We start from the raw sequence: 20,032 nt of genomic DNA on the forward strand, positions 1-20,032 counted from the left end.
CCGAATACTTTGCATGACATACATTACACACTTGAGTCCACTCAAAAGGAAAGTCCTTGTTTTTCAGGTTTTGCTCTCGGCGAAAGCACTCCTAATGCCCTTGCCCTAGGTCCATGAAACGCCTCCTCCCTTTCTTGGGGACACACACTCTTAGATTCCTGGAGACCCAGTTCAACCCAACGAGGCAAATATTGCTGCTGCCGCCACAAATCAACATGCACCTTGCAAAAGCACTCGTTACACTGTACTAAAGTCTTCCAACGAAGCCCGGAGCTTCCCTGGAGCAAGGGAAACAGCCGTCCATCCCGAATTCCCTAGGCTTGGCCCACAGTAGGCCCTCAGCCCAGACCCGCCCGCCCAATAAAGAAAGCGGATGAGCCAATCGGGAAGGCCGATTCAGTTCCCGGGATGACCGCGCCGCCTGCAGGGAGAGAATGCAGACGCTGCGCCCGCCGAATCGCTGAAGCCGCTGCAGGGCACATGACTGGCAGCCTCCGCCCCGCCCCGCCCCGCCCGCTCCCCTAGCGCAGTCGCCCGCTGCCGCCGCTGCCGCCGCTGCCGCCGCCGCCGCGGGTTGCTGGCGAGCCACACCGGCCCGCGTCACCGCTCTGCGCGCTCCCTGCACCTCCCCGGCTGCTTCAGCCCAAGAAAACGAAACCCAGGCGGCCCCGGCACCCGCGATCGCGCCGACGTGGTGCTGTGAGGGCCGTGCTCGCCCTGCGCTCGCCGGGCGCGGACTCCAGAGCTGTGCGCACCGCGCGGGCGGCGGCTGAACCGGCACGGGGAGGGCGCGGGAGCCGTAAGGCCCCGGGACTTCGGGCGGCTGCTGCGCGGCCTTGGCGGCGTTGGCCCTTTTCCCGCTCGCAGTTGGGTCGCGGGCCCGGCCGGTGAGCCGCGCGCAATATGGGCAGATGCTGCTTCTACACGGCGGGGACACTGTCCCTGCTGCTGCTGGTGACCAGTGTCACGCTGCTGGTGGCCCGAGTCTTCCAGAAGGCGGTGGACCAGACGATCGAGAAGGTGAGGCAGGCCAGGCGTGTGTGTGTGTGTGTGTGTGTGTGTGTGTGTGTGTTCGCGCACGCGTGCCTTTCCAAGCCATCCTCCCACTGCGGACTCTGTGTAGGGAGAGTCGCGCTGGCGCGGACCCCGCAGAACACAGCCCCTGTGTCCCGCCCGGACTTGGCACAGGGAGGCTTGTGGTGACTGTTCCCTTTAAATAACCCGTAAGTCTACAGGTCTCGACTTTTAAGAAAGCTTTGTGTTTACGTTCCATCGTTTGCATTTCCCCCCACCCCTCTGCGCGCCCCGTCTGTGCTGAGCCCTGTTTTCCTCCCACTTCACTAAGAAATAGAAATGCATAATAGCACCACCGAAGAGGCAGGTTTTGTTGGCTGCCAGCCCGGCCTTTGAAGCGGAGTGGGGCTGAGGATGAGAAATGGGTGAGAGGTCTATTGTGTTCTTGACTTCCTGGGCAGGGTAGGGCAAGGCGGTTGGCAAACAGGCCAGGCTTTTGGAGTTGGGGGGCATTTTATCCATCAGTCAGTGCTTAGCGGCGTTGTGTCTCTCAGACAACCTTGTTGCTTTGTCTGTTTCATCCTTGTTCTTCTCAGTCATTACTTGGGAGCGCCTTTAGGCCCCTTAAGGATCCGGGCCTGTCTCTCAGAGTGGATGATTGCCGGCTGCAGAGCTGGTGGAAGCTGTGGAAAACTTCTCCATCCTGGGACTGCCCACGCCATTTCTTCCTTATACCCTTTCACCCACATCCACCAAGCACAGTGGAAAGAGGAACGGCAGAGAGTTGCTGGATCACTCTCTCCTTTAAAAGTAAAGGGATGCATAAACAAGTCACTGGAGTAGCCCTTTCTCAATAGCCTCTTGCTTGTGCACAATGTTCCGCTGAACTGATTGCCTCCACCCAGGTACAAACGCTTAGGCTTGGTGTGCTGGGAATCAGCCTAGTCCAGTTATTCCAAATGGTCGTCGATGAGGCCCCTCAACAGAGACTTCCAGCAGTAACCGCTGACTTGGAATCCTGCAATTAAAGACTTTTTTTTAAGTGTCAAGGCAAAGCTGCATTCAAGTCTTAATGAGATGGCATTGCCAAGAGAAGACCAGGCCACTGTCTCAGCTTCTCAAAGACTGTTGTTTCCTCCACCCTGTGTGTTCAAGGACAAAAACCCCCTACATCTAAATTCCTGGCTAGTCTTAGACTCTTGCTTTGGTGGCTTGAGCTAAGGGATACAACAGTCAGGATGTTTGAAAAGAAAATATTTGGGGGGGGGGTCTGGTAGGATAGGTGGTTCGCCCAATACCTCATCTCTAACCACTCTGGTTCTTTTGAATTTGGTTTCATCCACAGAGGGAGATGTGGGAGGCAGCATCACAGGACCTGAGTTTCTGTCGGCCACAAGTGGTTTTCCTCCTGGAAGGACCTGGCTGATATGTTACAATACAGGAGACTTAGAACACTGAACAACCCCAGCTGTGGAGCTGTGCACCACGGGGTGCCTGACAGAAAGGAAATGCATTAGTTTCAGCAGCTGGATTGGGGATGGCTTAAGTCAACTAGAGATTACCCGTGTGCCCTTGCCTGGGTAACCTGAGGGTCACACTGAACAGAGGGAAAGGCCAAGACGGACTCCGCAGATGTGAAGTGCAGGGAATGGATGTTGGCTCCATCTGGGCCAGTTGAGTGACCTGGGACTACTTATTGAATCTTTCTTTTAGTTTTTCCTTTTGAGACAAAGTCTCACTGTGTAGCCCAGGCTGGTCCTTGAACACACAGCCCTTGTTTCAGACTCCCATTTGCTGGGATCATAAGAATGCATCACTACCCTGGCTCTGTTAATCTTTTTTTTTTCTTTTGAGGGGAGGGGGTTCTCTTGTAGCCCAGGCTGGCCTCAAACTCACTGTCAAGCTGAGAATGACCTTGAACTCCTGATCCTCCTGCCTTCATGTCCTGAGTGCTGGGGTCGTACCTGGTTTATGCACTGCTATGATCAAACCAGAATTTCTTGCATGTTAGACAAACACTCTTCCAACTAGCTTTACCTCCAGCCTATAATATTTATTTATTCATGTTTCCTTGTCTGTAGGCACTGATAATAATGACCAAGGCATTTAGAAAGATTATAAAAATTTCCAAGAAAAAAGTCCTTATTATGTCCATATTGTAGGCAGAAGTTTCTGTCTCAAAAGCCACTCCCAAGTAACCACCTAGCGACTTAATTAATTATAAATGCTCCACCAATAGCTCAGGCCTGTTACTAGCGAACTCTTGCGCTTAAATTAACCCATAATTTTTATCCGTGTTTTGCCATGTGGCTTGGTACCTTTTCTCAGTACAGCATGCCCATTCTGCTTCTCCTGCATCTGCTGGCAACTCCAGGCTCCGCCCTTCTTCCTCCCAGCGTTCTCAGTTTGGCTCTCCTGCCTAACCTTATCCTGTTCAGCTGTTGGCCAGTCAGCTTCTTTAGTAAGCCAGTCACAGTGACACATATTCACACAGTGTAAAGGAATTTTCCACACCATATAGTCAGTGCCTAATGACATGATAACAATTTTGTTTTTATTAGAAGCCACACTGTGAAACTTCATGAGATTAGGAATTAGACACCTATGTTCAGATCTGAAATGTGACACTCTCCAGCTTTTAACCTTGGGCAAGTCACTTAACTTCTGTGAGCCTCAATTTCATTTCTTGTGAAAGCGGAGATGGGAAACGTGAGCCATCTTGGGAACCCAGTTGTATTTCCATGAAGCTCTTGACGTATAAGCTTTGGGTCCCTCCAAAGCCCTGTGTTTAACTTTATGTCCATTTTTTCTCCTTCCTGGGAAGGGCCCTTTGAATTGCAGAAGCTTCAGGGCCCATAAAACCTGGACCTTGTAGGCTAAACATAGAGCACTTAGATATCACTTGAGGACTAGGTGATCAATATGTGGCAGCCATCATTGCTTCCAATAGTATTTCTATGGGATGGTTCATTTGTAAGTTGACTTTAATGTAGTTAATATAATACTTATATATTGTAGTTAATATAATGACTTTAATATAATTCACTTGGATACTGCCAGTTCTTACTATTTTCCTTTGAAGATTGTCCATTCCCTGACTTGTATAATATGAAAAAGAGGAATGGGGGAAAGGTCGAGATTCAAATGCACCGGTTTAGCCAATTGTGGGAAGTTTAGTGAGATAATTCTTATACAAATTGATCTCAAAGATGGGGAGATGACTTCCTAAAATAAAGTGCCAGATGAGCACAGGGACCTGAATGTAGAACCTCTGTCCCCATATGAAAGACAGGATGGGGTTGCATGTACCTGTAACCCCAGCATTCTGGAGGCAGAGAGACAGAGGGTCTCTGGGACTTCTGGTCAGCAAGTCTGACCAATTGGTGAGTTCTAGATTCAGTGAGAGACCCTGTCTCAAGCAAGCAAGCAAGCAAGCAAGCAAACAAACAAACAAACAGATAAAGAGACTTGGATGAAAAAGACATTCAACATTGACCTCTAGCACATGTAGTCACACATATAGCCACATACACCCGTATACACACATCAAAAAGAAAGAAAAGAGTTTATCTTGAATGATCATTGTCCTTGAGTTCTAGATTGGCACAGCAGATGAAGTGGGACTTTTATTTTGCCAGTAAATATAGTGGATGGAGTAGATATTGGAACGATATATCCCAGTTGCTTGCTACTTGGTATGAGCAAAATTTAGACATAAATGTTGGTTGGAAGTAATCAAGTTTATTCAAAGCTGGCCATGAAGTAATTAGTAGGACCCGCTTCTCAATGTCTTGGGGGCTTTTATGGGAGTTGGAAGATGGAAGATGATGGAGGGGATGGGAGATGATGGAGGGGATGGGAGGTGATGGAGGGGATGGAAGATGGAAGGATGGAAGATGATGGAGGGGATGGAAGATGATGGAGGGGATGGGAGATGATGGAGGGGATGGAAGATGGAAGGATGGAAGATGATGGAGGGGATGGGAGATGGACGGAGGGGATGGAAGATGGAAGGATGGAAGATGATGGAGGGGATGGAAGATGATGGAGGGGATGGAAGATGATGGAGGGGATGGGAGATGGACGGAGGGGATGGAAGATGATGGAGGGGATGGAAGATGATGGAGGGGATGGAAGATGATGGAGGGGATGGAAGATGATGGAGGGGATGGAAGATGATGGAGGGGATGGAAGATGATGGAGGGGATGGGAGATGATGGAGGGGATGGAAGATGGAAGGATGGAAGATGATGGAGGGGATGGAAGATGATGGAGGGGATGGAAGATGATGGAGGGGATGGAAGATGATGGAGGGGATGGAAGATGATGGAGGGGATGGAAGATGATGGAGGGGATGGAAGATGATGGAGGGGATGGAAGATGATGGAGGGGATGGAAGATGATGGAGGGGATGGAAGATGATGGAGGGGATGGAAGATGATGGAGGGGATGGAAGATGATGGAGGGGATGGAAGATGATGGAGGGGATGGAAGATGATGGAAGGATGGGAGATGATGGAAGGGATGAAAGATGATGGAGGGGATGGGAGGTGATGGAGGGGATGGAAGATAGAAGGATGGAAGATGATGGAGGGGATGGAAGAGACAGCGAGGCTGCAGCTGAGCAGGGCCTTTGAAGGTAGGGCCTGCGTTTTATCCAGAACTTCATGATAGATCTTGAAGTGTGTGTGTATGTGTGTGTGTGTGTGTGTGTGTGTGTGTGTGTGTGTGTGAGAGAGAGAGAGAGAGAGAGAGAGAGAGAGAGAGAGAGAAGGTCTCACTATGTAGCCCTGGATGGCTTGTGTCTTAGTTAGGGTTTCTTTGCAGTGAAGAGGCACCATGACCACGGCAACTCTTATCAAGGAAAACATTTAATTGGGGGTGGCTTACAGTTTCAGAGGTTCAGTCCATTATTGTCATGGTGGGAATTATGGTGGCATGCAGGTGCATGGTGCTGCAGGAGGAGCTGTGAGTTCTATATCTTGATCCACTGGCCGCAGGGAAAGACTGTCCCACTGGGTGTGACTTGAGCATATGTGAGACCTCAGAGCCCACTTCCATGGTGACACACTTTTCTCCAAGTCCACACCTATTCCAGCGAGGCCACACCTCCTAACAGTGCCACTCCCTGCGGCCAAGCATTCACACACACGTCTGTGAGGGCTGTTCCTATGCAGACCACCACAGCACACCAGTAAGCAGTGTTTCTCCACGATCTCTGCTCCAGGGTTTGCTCCAGGCTCCTGCCTTGAGTCCTTCTCCCATCTCCCGCATCCCATTTTCCTGGGCCTGCCCAGTCTGATTCGTGTGTGCTCGCTGCTGGTGTAAGGATGGACTGTGATGTGGAAATACAAGCCGAACAAATCCATTCCTTTTAGTCAGTGTCTTATCACAGCAACTAGAACAGAGAGTTCCTTCAACCAAAGGATTGCAGAGAGCTGGTCAGGGCAATTTCAAAGGAGCTGCTGTTGTGGGATCCAGGTATGCTGGGCCCCTCTAATGACTGCCTTATCCTGGGAAACCATGTAGTCACTGGTTCAGTTCTTATTTACAGAAGAGGCATAGAAGCACCTTGCTCCTCTTCAGCCCCCACACACTCCCTAGGGGTGCTAAGGCATCAAGAAAACCTTTGGCAAACATTTGAGGCTTTCTGAAGACAGAGCTCCAGAGACCTGGTAGACTGTTTTCCTCTGAGAATCAGGTGTGGTGATTGCACAGTCAAACCAGCACTTGGGAGGCAGAGGCAGGAAGATCGGAGTTTGGGGTTATCCTCCACCACATAGAGAGTTCAAACCTGGCCAGAGCTGAATGAGACCCTGTCTCAAAAAATAACACAAACAAGCAAACCACTTTTTTCTCAGAGAGCCCGGATGGATGAGATTTGATGTGGTATTTATTCCATAGCCCAGCCCATCACTTTGATACCTGACATATGCCTACAACTTTGTAGGTGCATAATAATTTAATTTTCCTCTTTGCTGGGAAGCAGGCCCTGGGCTCCTAGTACACACCGAACAAGCTATCACTGGGCTATTCCTCCAGTATCTAAATAGAATCTCCAAGGACTCTTTCTTGCACATGACCTCATTTCCCTAGGTACCTCCATTCAAAGAACATAGAGCTGGGCTATGGCCTGTGGTGGAATGCTTGATTGGCATGGGAAAGGGCCTAGAGTCAATCCCCGAGACCAGTAAGGAGGAGGAGGGATCACCCACTTAGAGCTAAGAGCTACAAATGTAACAGTAAGACAGATTCTCTGTCCAAAGTTGAGGAGATGTAGACTCTTGGTTTTCGTTTCGTTTCTATTAAAAACAAACCAACCAACCTTTGAGATCGCTGCTGTGGATATTTGTTATTTTCCATTAGTAAGTGGCTTATCCAAAGCCCAGGGGAGACTTAGGAGTGCCAGCTTGGTCTCCTGACGCTGAACCTATGTCCCGCCTTAAGAAGGACCACATCCCATTTTCCTGGGCATGCCCAGTCTGATTAGTGTGTACTCACTGCTCTGCTGTAAGGATTAGCAGCCTCTTCCCCCAAAAGACTGCCGATTGGATAATGAACGCTATGGATACCTCTCACCTGAGCCCATGCCACACTGTCTTCACGTAATCCTGTCTGCCTCGTCTTGGCAGGTGGGGAGGGGCACACTCTTTAAGGAAGGGAGACCTCTTCAAGCAGGGAGACTTTTTTTTCCTTCCTCTAAAGCCTTTGGAACTCTGGCTTAGAAACGGCCCTGTCAGACCTCCTGAGAATATGATAGAAACTGGAAGGTCAGCAGGAATCCCAGCTTCCTTTGCTTACTCATCCTGCCCTGGCTGTTTACTGACCTGGGGCTTCCCCCATTTCTGTGTGGCTTTCCAGCTGCTGAATCTCCCAGGAGCATGCTCATTTCTGTTTCTCCTTTGCAAGTTCCTAACAGTGATGTGACTGGCAATCTACCCAGGGAGGACTCAGAACTATGAACAGGCAGTGTCGTTAATTTCCTGAAATGATGCTGGGCTCCAAAGTAGCGTCGTTCTCTTCTCTTGGAAACACGATCTTGTCGTAGCACACTCAGAGAATGCTTCCTTCAACCTCTTCAATCCGTGTTGACCACAAATGTACTCATAATTACCAGTTATGACAGTGGAGCAGCCAGTAGTTATCTGTGTTGTTCCTAGACTCTAGGGGCCCACAGTGTAGAGGAAGCCAGACCTTGCCCAGACCTGCCTCATTAGGAACAGTACCAGGTTAAGGAGCTGTGGATAGCTAGGTTTTAGCCGATCTTCATTCCTTGAGATGGGAATTCTGGCTGAGGATATTACTACTAATACTGCCATTATCTAGCACATTTAAAAGAAAAGAAACAGAGGTGTAGGAAGATTCTTAGCTGTGGGAACCACTTTGCTTTACTGTTCAATAAAGTTCAAAATTTCATTCTGTCAGGCCATAGCCAAGGGGCCATCTGGTTTGCCAGACATTCGCTTGCTTCATGGGGAAGAGTCAGCAGGTGGGAACAAGTTCATTAATGAAAACATGGGATGTTGGCCAAGTGAGGAGACACTTACAACCCATATCATCAAATATATTATTACACACACTCACAGTATTAAGAAAGAGGCTTGAATCAAAGCTGGTAACCCATCAGAAACAACCCAACGAAAATAAACGCTGTCCTAGGTTCTAACTCTCTTACTGTTTGACACAGGATCTGATGTAGACCAGGCTGGCCTTGAACTCACTGTGTAGTTGAGGATGACCTCTAACCTGGCCAAATCCTCCTGCTGCCTCCTTAGCTCAAGTGCTGGCCATGCCCAGCGGTTTGCTCTCTCTCTCAAAGTACTTTCTGTGTACATTTTGTCTTTGTTGTTTGTTTAGAAAGTGTAAACAGAATGTGAACCGTTCACAAGGCAGCATGCTGAGCGCTGTGCATGTAACAGTAAACCAGCTAAGCTTGTTGTCTTCCAATTCCAACTTCTGGTCTCTTTATACTTCTAAAATTACTAAGGACTCCAGAGAACTTTTGTGCTTTTGTTTCTTTGGGTTGATCGTACTGACGCTCATCATAGCAGAATTAAAACCAAAGATGATGAGATGGCTCAGTGGATAAAGTGCTTGCTATGCAGAGTGACCCGAGTTCGAATCCCCAGAACTCATAAAAGGTAGGCACGGTAGTGCACTTCTGTAATCCCGATGTTTCTACAGCAAGATGCATGGTGGGGACCTGAGAATCCGTGGAGACTCGAAAGCCAGATAGCCCGACACATGCTGCACAGAGACAAACAACAGAGACCGAGTCTCAAAGCAGGTCGAAGGCCAGGGCCGACACATAAGGTTGTCCTCTGACCACACACACACTATGGCATGTATTTGCCCATACCCATGCATACATACACACACACATACACAAGCACACAATACACACACACACACACACTAAAAATTTAAAAATTTGAGAAACTTAAAATGCAAGACGACATCAGCAACACACCTACCCTATCAAAGCAAGGACTTCTTCCTGGGTCAGGTAGCCTCTGGAAAACTCTACTCCATACTCACAAAGCCAGGGAGGGGAGTGGAGGAAATGATGTATGACTTGTTACTAAAATTGCTTTTGCCTTGCAGAGTGTCTGAGAGGGTCTTAGGGACTTCTGGGGTCCATAGGCCATGTTCACCCAGTTTCAATGAAATTAATAATGTTGATTTTTTTTAGGAATGTTTAAAATATATAATACATTATATTATTAATATAGTAATTATATTATCCATGTTATAACAACATATTATTATATATAAAACACATATATTCACCTTTGTTGTTATAACATGAATAATATAGAATTATAATAATTATCCATATCCATGATTATATTTCTATATGACCTATTTGGATTTTTGTTGTTGTTTTGTTTTGTTTTCTTTGAGACAGGGTTTCTCTGTGTAGCTTTGAAGCGTTTCTTGGAACTCACTCTGTAGACCAGGCTGGCCTTGAATTCACAGAGATCCACCTGCCTCTGCCTCTTGAGTGCTGGGAGTAAAAGTATGCGCCGCCACCGCTGCCGCCGCCGCCACCCGGCCATGATCTATTTGGTTATTTTCACTACTAATTATCTATTTTATTATTATTTATTATTGCTATTATTAATTATTATTACTAATATTTTCAAAGCAGCCAGAGTTTGCTCAGTGCACTATCATTTACTGTGTCTTTCCTGTGTGCCCATGAGTTCAGTGTCAAAACAGGATTTTGAGATGGGTGAGGTGACCCAAGCCTGTAATCCCAGGACTCAGAAAGCTAAGGCAAGAGAATCACTGCAAATTTGAGGCCAGCATGGGCTGCAGAGGCTGGCCTGTGCTATGCAACGTTCCTCGGTCTTGAAAGAAAAAAGAAAAAGGAGCCAAACCAAACAGAAGTCCCAGGTTTGGGGCCAATAATGATTCGGGTTCTGGGAATCGCTTGTCTTTCATTGTGTCTGCTGAAACTGGATGAGAACATGGGTCTCCATAACTCATGGTGCCCTTCTCTGGCATCAGTCCCATGGCGATTCCAGTTGGTAGCACACAATTTCGTATTTCAGGCTAGCCTGGGAGTTTTTTGAAGGTAAGGGTCCTGTCATTAGTTCTGTATCATCTCCTGTTGCCAAATTCAATGAGTTATACAAAACCAGATGGTCAGGGGCTGGAGTGTAGCTCAGTGTAGGGCACTCCTGTGCCCTGGGTCTAATCTCTAGCACCACAAAAAGGAGGAGGAAGAGGAAGAAAAGGGAGGGAAAAGAAGAAAGGCAGCCATGAAGAAGATGCTTAAGGAAGTTCTTGGGTGGATGGGAGGTTGATTTTGTTTGCTTGTTGTTGTGTGGTTTTACATTTGATCCCACCCTGGAGCTCTGTAGGACAGTGGCCACATAGTTACCCCTGAATGGCTTATCCCTTTAAAGTCTGGAAATGTGGGCCAGAGAGATGATGGGTCAGAGGGTAAAGGTGTTCTTGTGCAAGTTTGATGACCCGAATTTAACCCCCAGAACAAAGGAAAGTCGGGAGGTGAGAATTTCCTACCTGACGTAAATCCAGTCCAGTTGATAATGAAGGTTAGTTATCCCAGGCATTAATCCTCTTCAGATTCAAGGCCTCACTTCCTGACACCCTCACCTTGGGGTTGGGGATTTCAACACAGAGATTTTGAAGAGATGGGCATTCAGCTTATGACGCCCGCTGTTCTCACACCTCTCTTGGCCCCCAGTGCCTAGCAAACGTCCCTTGCCATCAGTCAGGCTTGCTCTCTTGTCTTTCTTAGAGAAACCTCTCTCTGTACCTCAGACCTGTTGGGTTATGATTATATCTTATATATGTGATCCTCACTTGCTTATTTATTTATGTCTCCTCTCCCATTCCTGGTAATTACCAGACATACATTGTCCCTTTCAATGGGACTTTCAGGGTGGAGGATAGAGAAGAAATGTCAAAACACAAATCCAATAAGAATAAGCAAAGCAAGGGCTGGTAGCTGGGGAGACTTAACGCGTTTAAGGGATGTGGGCAAAGGCTTGTTTCTGTGTCGAAGTGAATACTGCTGTTTCCGGTTTGACGGCTGCAGACCCACAGCCTGCCTCTCTCACTGCCCCCCCCCCCCCATTACGCCGTCTACCCTGAGTTTTATACTTTTCCAGAGACAATGAATGCCAATGTCATCAGCAATATCATCAGCCATCACAAGTCCTGGTTTTTAAAATGCATTTTTTAAATTGACAGTTCAGATTGTATTTATTCATGGCATACAATGATGTTGTTTTTAATGTGTATACAATATGGAATGGGAAAATGGAGCTAATTAACACATGTATCACCTCATGTACTTATTTGTGTGTGTGTGTGGGAGACTAAAACAGTTTAAAAACCTACTCAGCTGTTTTCAGGTAGAGCATGCCTACAGTGTGTTGGCATTAACTACAGTCGCTCTGTTGGACAAAAGGTCTCTTGAACTTATTCTTATTGTATTGAAATCTGTGTTTTGACATTTCTCCTCTATCCTCCACCCTGAAAGTCCCATTGAAAGGGACACTGCATGTCTGATAATTACCAGGAATGGGAGAGGAGACATAAATAAATAAGCAAGTGAGGATCATATTGCATGGCTCGTATATAAGATCTAATCATAACCAAACAGGTTTGAGATAATGAGGTAGGCGGCACAGGTTCCACACAGAGCATGTTCATTGTTTCCACGGCTGTAGTTCTTATTTTGCTCCATCTTGAAGTCATTTTTCTCACCCACTCTCTCGATCACTGCCCACCCTCCCTACACCCATGTAAGTTCCCGACTTTGACTGTGAGGAACAGTGGATACCATAGTCTGAGTGCTCACGCCTCTCCCAGATTTCTGTGTTGAGCGCCTCTCTTCTTCGTTTTGTTTCCTTTGGCAGCTAACCCTTCCCTGTTGAGACCTGTTCTTCTCCACCTTGGCTGCAGTTTCTGATCACCCTAGACCTTTGGGAGTACGCAGCCAGTGTTTCCCAGTAGGAGTTCACCTCAGTGTAGCTAGTTCAGCATAATGACCGCTGGGTAATTTATAGACAGGGCAACAGTTGGCCAGTGGGCTAGCATTTGGAACTACGCTGTCAGCTTTCAGTAGCTAAAAATTGTGACAGTTACAGTCACAGCAGAGTGAGTTAAATGATGATACAAAGACAGTGAACGCCGGAGTATTTGTTTCCAATTTAAAGTCAGGAATCAAGGGGAAAACATTAATGGCAGAATTTTTATCTTTTAGTGCAAACGAGACTAGGCGGAAGTAGTGAAAATTATTTAAAGTCTGTCTTGGGTTTGCTTAACTTAAGGGAGCAATTTTTCAAAACAAAACCAAGTGGTGTTTTGGTGTTTGGTGAGTCTCACTAATCTGCAATCCAAGGAAAGCCATACACCCGTCGGCCTGGTTCTCAAAGTTGGTTGCATTAAATGTGGGTGAATGGATGGCAATATGGATGCTTGAGTTGTGTTTAATTATTAAAGAGCCTTCTGTTGACCTTGCAGAGTCGCTGATAGTGCTCTTGAGCCCTGGTGATTTCCTTAAAAGTATTTCTGACTCCCGTCAAATCTGACGCAATTCCTCAAGTGCTTATTTTTATCATTTGGAACTGACATTTGGAACAGCTGGTTCAACAACTCCACTGCCATTTCTTCCCCAAAGGTCACTGCAAGGCTGCCCCACGGTGCTCAGTAGAGAAGCCAATCCAGCTACGTCTGACCTACGTCAGGCTTGACCTGGTCCAGGGCTCCTTGTCGCCGAGTTCAGGGTTACTACTCTCTTCCTCTCTCCAGCTTTCCATGCAGTCAAGGGTCCGCTCTTTGTGAATTCTGCAGACTCCACTGATAGCTTTGTAAAACAAAGCAAAAGTATACTTTTCTTGGGATCTAAGATGCTATTTTCCACTATTAAATATGCAAAATTCCAAACATCTTTGAGCTGGTATTGGGAAGGATTTGCTCCGTGATGAAGTTTCTGGAAGCAGCTGGTAATGTGAGTTCATGAAAACCTTGATCAGATCATTCCAATGCTGGCACGTGATTTGGAGAAATTAATAGGGTTGGTGAGGTGGCTCCGTGGGTAAAGGCACTTGCCTCACCAGCCTGCCAGAGTTCAGTTCTGGAAGCTATGTAAGGGTGGATGGAGAGAAATGACATCACAAAGTTGTCCTCTGACACCTGACACATGCAACCTCCCTCCCAACCATGCACAAACACGTACAGTAATACTTCATTAAAAAGTAATTAATCAATAACTTAGACAAAAATACTCCAGAACATTCTATGCAGGACAGACATGAGTACACGTCCAAAAGAGAATGACTAGGTAAGCTGATTGGTCACTGTATAACAGATAAGTATACAGACAAATATTGCTTCTAAAACCAAATGAGGATAGTTTATAATTTTTTTTCAAAATGCCCGTATGTATGTATGTATAGATTTTAAAATATCAGGAAGGGCTAGAAAGGTGCTTCAGCAGTTAGGTGTAACGGCTGCTCTTCCAGGACCTGGGTTCGGTTCCCAGCACCCACATGGCAGCTGTAAGTCAAGTTCCAGGGGATGCAACACACTCTCTGGCTCCATGGGCTCCAGTCACTCTCATGGTGCCTCTGCACACAGGCGAAGCATGTGTACACACAAAATAAAAGCAATTTAAAAAAAAGACATTATTAGTATTTTTGAAGAAGAAATGTTAATAGTAGGAGAGTGGATTATTAAGGGTGTTATTATTATTTTCTGTCACTTGTTTTTCTTATTTATCTGTATGTGTGCATGGGGTGCATGAGCATGCGTGTGCCATGAGGTGCACATGTGACATGTTGCTCTTGTGTAGCTCAGAGGAGAATTCTTCAGGAGCTGGTCCTCTCCTTCCTCATTGAGGCGGCATCTCCTCTTCCTCTTGCTGTTCCCACGGCATCCGATTCCAACTCTGCGTGGGTTCCAGGGATGGAGCTCAGGTCCTCAGGTCTGCGCTCTAAGCATTTTTACTCACTGAGCTAGCTTCTTGATCCTTGCTATGTAGCCAAGGCTGGCCTTGAACTCCTGATCCTCCCACTTCTGCCTCCCAAGTGCTGAGACGCAGGTATGGGCCACCGTGACGGATGACTTCCTGTTACTTTTTTTTTTAAATCAAAATTTGAGTATAAAGACTTTGCATATGAAAACTTTTTTATTGTCCAAATTTTCTATGGCAGCAGGGTGTCCTGGGCAGAGAGAGAACAAAGCATGGACTTCCTGATTTCAAGTGATACCAATGGGAGCCTCATTTGGGAGCTGAGAGTACCAGCCACACGACTCTAACCTGCACATCTGTAGCTTGTTGTTGTTGTTATTGTTTTCATTTGCTGTGTCACATGTCTCTTCTAAATCTGATATGACCATTTTATCTTAGGCAAGAGTGAGTCTTGCGGCCGGGTGGCCATGGCGCACGCCTGTAATCCCAGCACTCAGGAGGCAGAGGCAGGTGGATCTCTGTGAGTTCGAGGCCAGCCTGGTCTACAGAGCTTGTTCAGGACAGGCTCCAAAGCTACAGAGAAACCCTGTCTCGGAAAACCAAATAAATAAATAAACAAACAAACCCTGTCTCAAAAAACCAAAAAAAAAAAAAAAAAAAAAAGTGAGTCTTGCTTACAATTCCGTGTGACATTTGTGTCCTTAAACTAAGTCTTGTCCTGAGAATGTGGCTTCTTGTCAGGCACAGGAAGGACTTCACTCTGTACCTTTTGGCTGATGTACAGAACAGTGTGTTTTCCTGCCTTAATTGTTAGTTTGGCTTTTGTTCTTTACTCACCACATAACAAGGGATCCATTCCAATATTTGTTTTAGTGATAGTCCACAGTCCTGTGCTTTGAAAAATCTGTCCCATTCTACCTGGCGAAAGTGAGTAAGCACTGTCTCACATCATCTGTGAAACTGATTTAGGACCTTTTGCTGGTTTTTTGTTTAGTCTGACTAAGACAGCTCGGCTAATTGAAAGTTTTATCTGGGGCTGTCATTGCCAAAGCAGGGCTCTCAGTCATGGGCAGCAGCTGTCCCCATGTAAGGCTTTGTGTTTAGAATGGCCCAGGGCAGTTGTGATCCTGGTTCCTTGTGTCTGGCGGAATGAGTGACTTCCGGTGTTAGGCATTCTCTGGTCTTAAGGTTGTTACTTGTTCGTTTGTCAGTACGGCTTTTGCAGAGGAAGCTCTTGGCCTTGCACCGCCAATGCCTTGTGTATCTGGTGCAGATCTAGAAGGTTCGGTCAACAGGGACACACAACTGGCCCGTCCTGTGGTACAAGGTTCCCTTGCTTTCTCTGGATACGGTAGCGTAGTGGGGCTGAGCAGCTGTCGGGGCTCTGAGCTTCAGTTCTCTGGGTCCTGACATGCCTGTGGATGGAGCTCAGCTCAGCATGACCTCCCACAGCTGCCATACTTCCCTCTTCCTCAAGAACTCAGCCTGACTGCCGGGGAAACTCGGAGTCCAGTGTGTTATGCCTTCTCTAGGGTAGGGTTGCTAGATACAAAACAAGATGCCTAGTCTAGTTTACAGTCCAGATAAACAGCAAAATAATTATTTCAGTATATATGTGTGTGATGTTACCATTCACTTCCAGGTATCAGTTTAAAACTGTTACTGCCTGGTCATACTTCTCTGAAACACTTATTATTATTATGATTATGATTATTATTATTATTATTAATATTTCAGTACAAGTTGCAGGTATCACAGCACTTTGTCCCTAGATCCTTCAGTATGTCTCTGTTAAGACTAAATCATTTTCTGGACTGGAGAAATGGCCCAGTGGTTAAGAGCACTGGCTGCTCTTCCAGAGGACCTGGGTTCAATTCCCAGCACCTACATAGTGGCTCACAACCATCTGTAACTCCAGTCCCGCTGAATCCAGTGTCCCTGTCTGACTTTCTTAGGTACCAGGCATGCATGTAGTGTAAGAGGCATACATGTTAAAATTTAAAAAAAAATGTTTAAAAGATTAAATTATTTTCTATGTAGCTCATGTAATATCTGGGACATAGTTATACTTAAGAAATTGTTTCCATGAGGGCTAGAGAGATGGCTCAGGGGTTAAGAGTGCTGACTGCTTTTCCAGAGGACCCGAGTTCAATTCCCAGCAACCACATGGCAGCTCACACCTGTCTGTAACTCCAGTTTCAGGGGACCCCGACACCCATGGAAAAACCACAAATGCACATAAAAATAAAATAAAATATTAAAAGAAAAAAAAAAGAAATTGTTTCCATGAAATTCAACTACATTTGCTAAATCTGGTCTTTCCACCAGATTGTGGTAGGCAAACACAGGCTTTGCCACATTGCAGCCCAGGGCCTGTCCAGGCTTGATTTAACATACTGGCTTTGTAACTTGGGAACATCTGTGCTACTGTCTCCTTGTCTACAAACTGTAGTCTCTTTTCCTTTCTTTTTTTTGGTGCTTGACTCTGGAACAAACTGGAAAACTGGAAGTTCTTATCTTGTAGGACTTACATTAAGTCTCAGAAGCAGTGAGTCCCTAACACAGTCCCCGACTCTGGCAGGGACACAGTAGTAGGCAGTGGTGGCGATGGTGACTGTCCTGTGAGCTGGCCTCCGGAAAGGATAAAAATAAAGATGAAACTGTTTTAGAAATGTTGGCAGCTGTGTTCACAACTTCCCTCTGCCCTCTCATTCCCTCCTTGGTGTCTCTGTCTGTTTGTCTGTCTCTCTCCCTTTCTTTCACACACATACATACTCACACTCACAGATACATACATACAGACCACATACACACACATATACACACACATACAGACAGACAGACAGACCACACACACAGATACACACACATATACATACATACATATATACATATATAGACAGGCACACACACACATACACACACATATACATACCTACATACATATATACAGGCAGACACACACACACACACACACACACACACACACACACACACACACACACATGCGTGCCCAGGGTCTCTTCTGGGATTTATAGAGGACTCCAACACAAGCATGCAGCCATGTGAGACAAAGGAAAGACATGTCAACAGTGCAGGAAAGGGGGAAGATTTGAATGCAATAAAAGGAGCTAGAACAGTGGGTTTGGACAACTTCTGTTCTTCTCTGTTCTAGCCAGGACAGAGAAGTGCTGTGGGGTCAGGCTGACCATGGGGAGAACTGTGAGTGGTTAACCATTTGCCTTGTTTAAGGAGACAAGGCTTCTAAAGGTTTATTTGTATCTATACGTCAGAGAGACATGTTTATAGATGCCCAGGTACTGGCTTCCACCCTTTCTGGAAGCAGCTCTGCCCCTTTCTTCCTGGAAACTCCCCACTGTCCTTTGTACCTTGGGTTGCCAGAGCTGCATGAAACCAAGCAAGATAAACCCAGCTGCTTGCGCATCTGTTCGGCTCTCACTCGTGGAGTCTCTGAGGGTTTGTAATTGGTAGATGAACTTCTTTAAAAGATAAATGAGACCCTGGATCCTTTCTCCCTCGCATTCTCCGCATGCCTTGGTGCTGGGCCATAGCTGGTGAGGCCCTCTGCTCACTGGCTGATCCTGTCACTCCTAAGCACCCCACTTTCTCCGACACCACGTTCTCTAGCCTTGCCCGCTCCTCCCAGGAAAGCAAACTCTTGGCCTAACCCTTGAGACTCCGCAAACATCACTATTAGCTTTGCCATTTGCAATAGTCCCTTTCTTCCTTACAGTAATGCTTTCAAGTAGCCTGTCCTGACCCAAGTCAGATTTGTATTGTCCACCTCCCCCTCCCCCGCCAACCCACCCCTGCTGGGAATTGAACTTAAGGCCTTCCAGTGCTAGGCGAGGGAAAGGTTACCACTGGGCTATATCCCCAGCCCCAGATTTATGTGGGTGTTTTGTTTTGAAGGTTTCATGTTTATGAGTGTTTTGCCTGCATATGTATGTGTACAGTGTGTGCATGCCTGGTGCCTAGAGAGGCCAGAAGATTTCCTGGAACTAGCGTTACAGACAATTGTGAGCTTCCATGTGGGTGCTGGGAACTGAACCTGGGTCCTTTGGAGCAACAAGTGAAGGAGCAACAAGTGCACTTAACCACTGAGCCATGTTTCCGGTTCCTCCTCCTCCTTTTTATGTAGCCGTCTTGACCATTGTGCTACACTGCCTGTGTTGGACTGACACCTGAGAGGGTGCATTTCTGTACTGTTTGTGTTTTGTTTTGCTTCTCTTTGAGATAGGGTCTCACTCTGTAGCCCAGGACAGCCTCAAACTCGTGGTCATCTTCCAGCACTTGTTTGCAGGCGTGGGCCATAACATACAGATGCAGCTCCCACCTTTTCCTCCCGGGGTACTCTTGAGAGGAGAGGGATAAAAGACTTAGATAGAAATATAGAGGGGCGAGAGACAGACAGAAACACAGGATAGCCTCGGGAGGGCCTGGGTCTTCATCCACCGGCCCCTCCTGTTGCTGCTAAAGGGCTATTTATAGAAATGCCAAGGGGTGGAGTAAAAGAACGCCCCCCCAGCACAGCCAAGTGCAGACCCTTCCAAACACCTGGTGACCCTGCATGTGGTCAAGCCATCCTCCAGTGCAGCTCTGCTGGGTAAAGCAAGCTCAGATGTCACTAGGAGACCTCTGTGGGCCTCCGCACCTTCCTGTAGGATTTACTTTTATTGTGTGTGTGTGTGTGTGATGTGTGTGCCTGTATGTGCACTGGTGTGTATGTGTGTGTGTGTGTGTGTGTGTGTGTGTGTGTGTGTGTGCCTGTATGTGCACTGGTGTGTGTGTGTGTGTGTGTGTGTGTGTGTGTGTGTGTACAAGCATGCCTGCCTGTATGCCCACCTGTAGAAGCTACAGTAGGATGAAGACACTACCAGATGCCCTGCGTTTCACTCTCTGCTTTATTTGCAAGAGACAGGGTCTCTCACTGAGCCTAATGGTCACTATTGCATGTAGGCCGGCTGGGATCAGATTGTCGGTGCTGGGGTGACAGGCATGTGCACCACCCATGCCATTTTTTTTTTTTCCCAGTGTGGGAACTGAGGATCCGAGTCAGGTTCTCAGACTTGCACAACAACCCTCTTAGTCACTGAACTATCTCAGCAGACTCCCTTCCTCTAGTCTTGGAAAAGGATGATGAGTCTGGTGCTGCATTGCCGAGGTCAGCTGACCCCTCCACAGGAGCAGCCATTCCAGCCCCCACTGGGCTCTGTGCAGAAAAGAAAGCCTGGCTAACCTTTACACTGAGTTTACCTTGTAGCCTTTGACTTGAACTTGTTCCTCTGACCTTCAGCAAACATTTAGTAGCTTCAACTTTTTCACTAAACAAGCAGAAGGAGAGAATACAGATGGTAGGGATAAAAACAGTTCAGGCTGTTCTTGAGGGTCAGGCTAGTGGCTGGCTGTGTCACACCTGGGGTTGTCTGTCATCTGTTTCCCCCAAGGTCTTTCTGTGCCTGGACAAAGGATCACTCCCCATCTTCTCTTCCCATGTCTAAAGCAAAGTCAGTGGATGCTAGTCTAAAAGTTTTCTAGTATTAT

General features: G+C 46.9%; 1 protein-coding gene across 1 annotated transcript in view; it reads left to right on the forward strand.

The window, feature by feature from the left end:
- The first annotated feature begins 525 nt into the window (after positions 1–525).
- Scarb2 (scavenger receptor class B member 2) overlaps positions 526–20,032 on the forward strand; it is a 58,210-nt gene continuing 38,703 nt past the window's right edge. Inside the window, exon 1 of the mRNA XM_036201189.1 lies at positions 526–1,020. Coding sequence (XP_036057082.1) covers positions 904–1,020 — 117 coding nt within the window. The 5' untranslated portion in view covers positions 526–903. The remainder of the gene's footprint in view (positions 1,021–20,032) is intronic.

This window comes from Onychomys torridus, chromosome 10, assembly GCF_903995425.1.
Source record: "Onychomys torridus chromosome 10, mOncTor1.1, whole genome shotgun sequence".
NCBI classification, from domain to species: Eukaryota; Metazoa; Chordata; class Mammalia; order Rodentia; family Cricetidae; genus Onychomys; species Onychomys torridus.